Source organism: Myotis lucifugus, unplaced genomic scaffold (assembly GCF_000147115.1).
Source record: "Myotis lucifugus unplaced genomic scaffold, Myoluc2.0 scaffold_8, whole genome shotgun sequence".
Classification (NCBI taxonomy): Eukaryota; Metazoa; Chordata; class Mammalia; order Chiroptera; family Vespertilionidae; genus Myotis; species Myotis lucifugus.
This window is the reverse complement of record NW_005871056.1, coordinates 9,139,139-9,145,299: the sequence shown is the minus strand read 5'-3', so window position 1 is coordinate 9,145,299 and position 6,161 is coordinate 9,139,139. Positions and strand designations below refer to the sequence as shown.

The 6,161-nt window shown below is 39.3% G+C and overlaps 1 protein-coding gene across 1 annotated transcript in view; it reads left to right on the top strand.

Moving 5' to 3' along the window:
* CEP70 (centrosomal protein 70) overlaps window positions 1-6,161 on the top strand; it is a 36,401-nt gene that overhangs the window by 13,635 nt on the left and 16,605 nt on the right. The window contains exons 10-11 of the mRNA XM_023749335.1: window positions 1,280-1,340; window positions 1,774-2,198. Coding sequence (XP_023605103.1) covers window positions 1,280-1,340; window positions 1,774-2,198 — 486 coding nt within the window. The remainder of the gene's footprint in view (window positions 1-1,279; window positions 1,341-1,773; window positions 2,199-6,161) is intronic.

The following is a 6,161-nucleotide window of genomic DNA, read 5'->3' as shown; positions in this document are numbered from 1 at the left end:
TACCAGAATGAATGCAGTGGATCCATTCATATCCACATTTGTTATCTTTTCTTGACTTTGAAAAGCACGTACTCAGAGAGTTTCAAAAAATTTTTCCTCTACTAGTGGTAATATTTTCTGGAAGTTATCTATGTGTACTCTTTGACTCAAGGGAAAGGGACTTAAGGGATCATTGGGATGAAATATTTTGAAAACTATGAATTACTATATGTATTAGATCAGGGGTCCTCAAACTTTTTAAATAGGGGGCCAGTTCACTGTCCCTCAGACCGTTGGAGGGCCGGACTATAGTTTAAAAAAAAAACTATGAACAAATTCCTATGCACACTGCAGATATCTTATTTTGAAGTAAAAAAACAAAACGGGAACAAATACAATATTTGTATTTGCATGTGGCCCGCGGGCCGTAGTTTGAGGACCCCTGTATTAGATCTATTATATCAACTGTATATAAGCTGATTCAGTTTTTAGTGACAGCTGTATTTCCTTCTTCCTGTGGCAACACATGCCACAGTGAAAGGCAAGTATTCTGGATATCCAAGAATTATATATTGAATTAAATAAAATAGTACAGAAGGAAAACTAAAAAAGAGAAGTGAAGGTTTAGGAAAGCTGCATTCATTCATTCCATTAATATTTTTTTTCCTTCCTACTATTGCTTGACATTTTGGGTACCTATGATAACCTCCTACTATCTGCTTGGCATCTGGGTACTGGAATTATAGTGGTAAGCCAAATAGAAAAGGTTCCTGCTCTCACAGAGATTACACAATGGGAGGAGGCCAGTGAAAATGACAGTTTTTATATAAAAGTACTAAATGTAAAATAGTGTAAGAGTTGCTATTGTGTGAGTTTTGGACATGATCAAAGGTGGCAATGGTGGAGGTGTTAAAGTGTTTGGAGTATTAGAATGGATAGATTGTGATAGATTGAATATAGGCAGCTGGGGGGCAGAGGGGAATCAAGACTTCTAAGTTTTAGGCCTGAATAACTAGGTAATTGTTGGTACATTAGCCAAGATGGGAAACTGGGTTGAGAAACAACTAGTAAAAGGAGGCTATATGTGGGTAATAAGTCAGAGGAGAAAGTGTAGGAGAGGAAAAGCTTTTCATTAGCCCTCTTAGAGTCTCTGTCTGGGCCTGAAAACTAAACTGACAAGGACAGATTAACATGAGAAAAGTATACAAGTTTATTGAATATAAGTTTTATATGACATAGGAGCATCCTTAAGGAAATGAAGATCTGAATATGCAGTTAAACCTGAGTGTTTTTATACCAGGTTTGATGAAGAGTGGAAAGTTGTGGGAAAACGTGATAGGACAAAAGAGTATGAGCTAAGGGTAGTAAACTGGGGGAAACTCAGATTCTTCTTGGTGTCCCTCTGTCTTCAGAGATAAAGTTGCTCCCTTCCTCCTGGTACAGGGAGGTACCTGTCACAGAAGGGCTTTATGATCTGCTCAGGAAAGAAGAGGGAGGTCAGAAAGACCTTCCTGCACCTGCCATTTTCAGAGAGGATGAGAGAGAGAGAGGTCAGTGATGCGAGAGAATCATTGATGGGCTGCCTCCTGCATGCCCTGCACCTGCCATTTTAAAATTCCTTCAGCTTAAAACATTTCTTATGTCAATGTGGCATATTTTGTAGTGCCATATCTTGATCCCCTACAAAGGAATCTTACTGACTTCAAGGCAAGTATAATAGTGAAGACACATACCCACACACATGCATGTACTTATATATAGAGATAAGAGTCAATCCTTATTATTTGCAGATAGCATATTTGTGAACTTGCCTACCTGCTAAATTTTATTTTTAATCCCCAAATCAGTATTTGCCGCACTTTCATAATCACTCATGGACATGCCCAACACAAATGTTTCCAGCTGTTGAACAAGATGATGTTCTGCCCTCTTGTTTCAGCCCTTATATACTGTAAACAAGCATCCTTGTTATCACAATGCCACTCTTTTTTTTTTTTTTCATTTTTGGGCTTTTTGTTGGTGATTTCTCTGAGATGGCTCCCAAGCTCTCATGTGACAGGTACCCTTCCTGTACCAGGAGGAAAGGAGCAACTTATCTCTGAAGATAGAGGGACACCAAGAAGAATCTGCGTTTCCCCCAGTTTACTACCCTTCGCTCATACTCTTCTGTATACACAAGAAGGCTGTGATGTGCCTTACAGAAAAAATACACGCGCCAGGTAAACTTCATTTAGGCATGAGTTATAGTGCTGTTAGCCCCGTCTTTAAACATTCACACACAGTTGAGAAAGTGTGACCAGATGCATGCAGGAACCTGACCTGTGTTTCCCCTCAGAGTAGTGGTTTAATCTTTGCTAATTTAGTATATATTGTTTAATAAGCATATCTGTGACTTTATAGAATATAGCTACCACAAATAGGAATGAACTAAATGTGTTTTGTGTTGTTCATTTAGGCTCTGGTCTTTAGATTGACTTTTCACAATTAGCTTTTAAATTATGATTCAGAACCAATCCCTGCCGTATTTTTCTGCTAAATTTGAAGAAATTATATTTTTTATTCATTTAAATTTGGAAGTTAAAAAATCTATTTTTGGTATATGGGACGGTGCTGCAACCAACTGAGCCACAGTGGCTAGGGCTTAAAAATCTTTTTTTTTTTTTTGAGTACCTACATGTGGAAACAGAATTTGGAATGTTAGATAACTTGCATCACATGGGTGGTACGTAGAAGAATTCAAATCTGTGCACACACTCCTAACCACCATACTAATAATTAGAACCAAACAAAACACCCAATGAAAAAAAATTTTTTTTTTTAAATATATTTTATTGATTTTATACAGAGAGGAAGGGAGAGAGACAGAGAGTTAGAAACATCGATGAGAGAGAAACATCGATCAGATGCCTCCTGCACATCTCCCACTGGGAATGTGCCCGCAACCAAGATACATGCCCTTGACTGGAATCAAACCTGAGACCCTTCAGTCCGCAGGCCGACGCTCTATCCACTGAGCCAAACCGGTTTCGGCGAAAAAAAATTTTTAAGGTAAAACATTTCAAATTTTTATTTTAAGTGGCAGGGGTAAAATATTTTTCAAACAACTGATGTTGGAGAAATAATTAAAAATATAATCTGTCAATCCAGTGAATCCTTTCTACATAAATAGAAAAAAAGAAATTGTTTCATTATTGAATAAACATTCAACCTGACTGATGTGTGCTATAGGCAGTCTGCTGAAGAGATGGCAAAGACAAAAAGAGATCTCGCCCTTTTGTACAGCCAGGCAGATGCTGTCCATTACATACATGTGAATTGTCTTTGTCCAAAGGAAAAAGAAAACTTTTCATAACCTTAGCCAAGCAAGAAGTTACAATTCAGAGCCAGGGGCCTTCGATAACCTCCAACAGGATGGCGACAAGGGACAGTCCTCCCTGATGTCCACATTCAGAGAGATGGTTCCAAAGCTTTGACGGCAGGCATTAGAGATGTAAAATTGTCAAGAGGCTTATGTAAATCTTAAAAATTTACATTCTTTTTTAAAAGAGAAGTTTATTGATTTATAGAGAGAGGAAGGGAGGAGAGAGAAAAATATTGATGCAAGAGCACAACATTGATCGTCACCTCCTGCATGCCCCCTACCAGGGATTGAGCTCTCAGCCAGGGCATGTGCCCTTGACTGGGAATTGAACTGGCAACCTCCTGGTGCACAGGATGCCCAACTAACTGAGCCACAGCATCCTTGTTATCACAGTTGCCACTCTTTTTTTCCTTTTTTTTTGAGCTTTTTGTTGATTTCTCTGAGATGGCTTTTTGTTGGTGATTTACATTATTCTTAAAGAGACAGACAGGATTTATAACTACAAGTTTTCCAAAGGAATTACTATAAGAGAAGGAGGGGAAAGTCTCTTTCCCTTTTAGAATCAAAGAAGATTCAGTTTTGTTTTCCTTTAGAATTGTAGTTACCTTTCAACTAACCAACCTTCAATATCAGAGAAGGTGATTAATTTAACATGGGGAAACATGGACTCCTCTTGCTTGAGTTAATATTATGAACAAGTTAATTATAAAATTCTGTTGCTAGGAAGTGATCAAATAGGTTTGCCATTGCAAGATAACCAAAGCACAGTTCCATTTCATTTTTCAGTGGTATTTGTATTTTGGGAGGAGGAAACAAAGTAAGAGTCTCATCACCTAGTGTTGAGATGACAGCCACTGAGGTGGTCAGTTATACCAACAAGCCAAAGTGAAATGAACAATGTAGGTATTATTCACTTACTGTAGTAGTGTTAGCAAGGGGTCAAAAAGAAAAAGGCTGGGCCCTCAGTGTTCCATTTTCCCAGAGAATGGCACCAGGCAAGGATCATCAGTGACATGTAGAACAGATGGGAGGAAGCATCTCAGTGCCTTAGGAGCCTGGCACAAAAGACCCCTACTGTTTCATGGGCCTAGGAGGCGGCCCAGGAGTAGAAAAATAGAGTCGGACTGGAGAAAAGTGTTTCAGTTAAGAAGTGAAAGTTCCCTCTCTGAGTCCCCCAATAATAAGGGCTCAGAAAGGAGACACTTGGGCTAGGAATGCAGAAATGCATATGAGCATGGCCAGCTGGGAGGGGAAAGGTTAGGGGGACTGAATTCTTGACAGCAACTCCCTTCAAAGATTGTGATGCACAAAGGCTGTACACCCAGTCTGGTGGGGGAAGGGGCAGCTTTATTCCATGAGGCTTCCCAGGCAGCCTGTATAATTGCCTACAGTTTGGGCCTGAAAGATAACACATAGGATTTGGGGCTGGAGCTGGACTCCCCTCCTAGAGAAACAGTTGCCTTTAGAGTTATAACTGCTAGACTGAAGAGAACCATCCTTCTTTTCATCCTAATCATTTACAAAATTGTAGGAGTTTTAGGGAAAAGGACTTAGGGAGCATACAACTTTGAGAGGCTCACATTGATGCAGATGTGTTTTGTATCATTGTGGCTAAATTAGCGTGATTTTAAAAATAAAATTGGCTTTCCACTTTTCAACTCGTTCCTCATCTTCGGAATGGAATCACATGAGATCATGGAAAGGCTTCAACAGATACAGTTGAAAGCTCTGAAGTGCCTGCACACAGAAAGTTATCTTATGGAGATAGCACAGCATATTTTAAGTTGGAAGTGCAGTTTTCTGGTTTTCCCAAACTCCACAAAGAAGCAGTTGTCTACATGGAATGAGTGTCTGCTAAGTACACAAAATATCCCTTAGTCACTCTTAGGGATTTTTATGGCCTTCAGGCCCTGCTCACTGCTTTGGAAACTACAAAACAACTCTAGCATATTTCTGAGTACAGCCTATTCTGCTACAATATAGGTTTCTCAAACATTATTAACTTAATTGGAAAAAAAAGCTTTTCCTCCTTGACTGCTTGAAGGTCAGCCACCATCATGAATGACACAGTAACTAGCTGGACCAGAAAGCTCACGACCAGTCGACTGCTTGTGCTGAAACAAATGGTCATTGATGTCCTTCACCCTGCAAGGCAATAGTACCTCAGACAGAATTGGGGAAAAGCTAGCCAAAATGGATAAGACCACACCAGATATTATCTTTGTATTTGGATTCAGAGCTCACTTTGGGGATGGCAAGACTACTGGCTTCGGGATGATTTATGAGTCCTTGGATTATGTAGAGAAAAACGAACTCAAACATAGACTTGCCAAACAAGGTCTCTATGAAAAGAGACGACTTCAAGAAAACAGTGAAAGGAATGCAAGAACAGAATGAAGAAAGTCGGCAACTACAAAGGCCAATGTTGGTGCTGGCAAAAACGAGTCAAGATTCTTCAGTGACTCTCTGTGGTAATTGTGCAGATTTTTCATGAGAGGATTAATAAACTAAGAACTTAAAAAAAAATGCCAAAATGAGACACAACAGCATTTTTGGGGGATAAAAAAGAATTTAATACAGATTTAGACAGAAACTCAAACAGTGTCCCAATTACAGGGTGAAAACAAGGGGTTTTTATGAGAAAAGGAAGGGAACAATTATGTGAATAGAAGTGTTAATCTAAAAAGCCACAGTGAGCGACAAGCATTTGTTTGAAATCCAAAAGAATAGTTAATCAGGAAGCACTGATTCAGGCGGAAACCCAAAGTGTTCCAATTGGGGTTAATGGCAAATGGTTTTTGAGAAAGGGAAGGGGAATAAT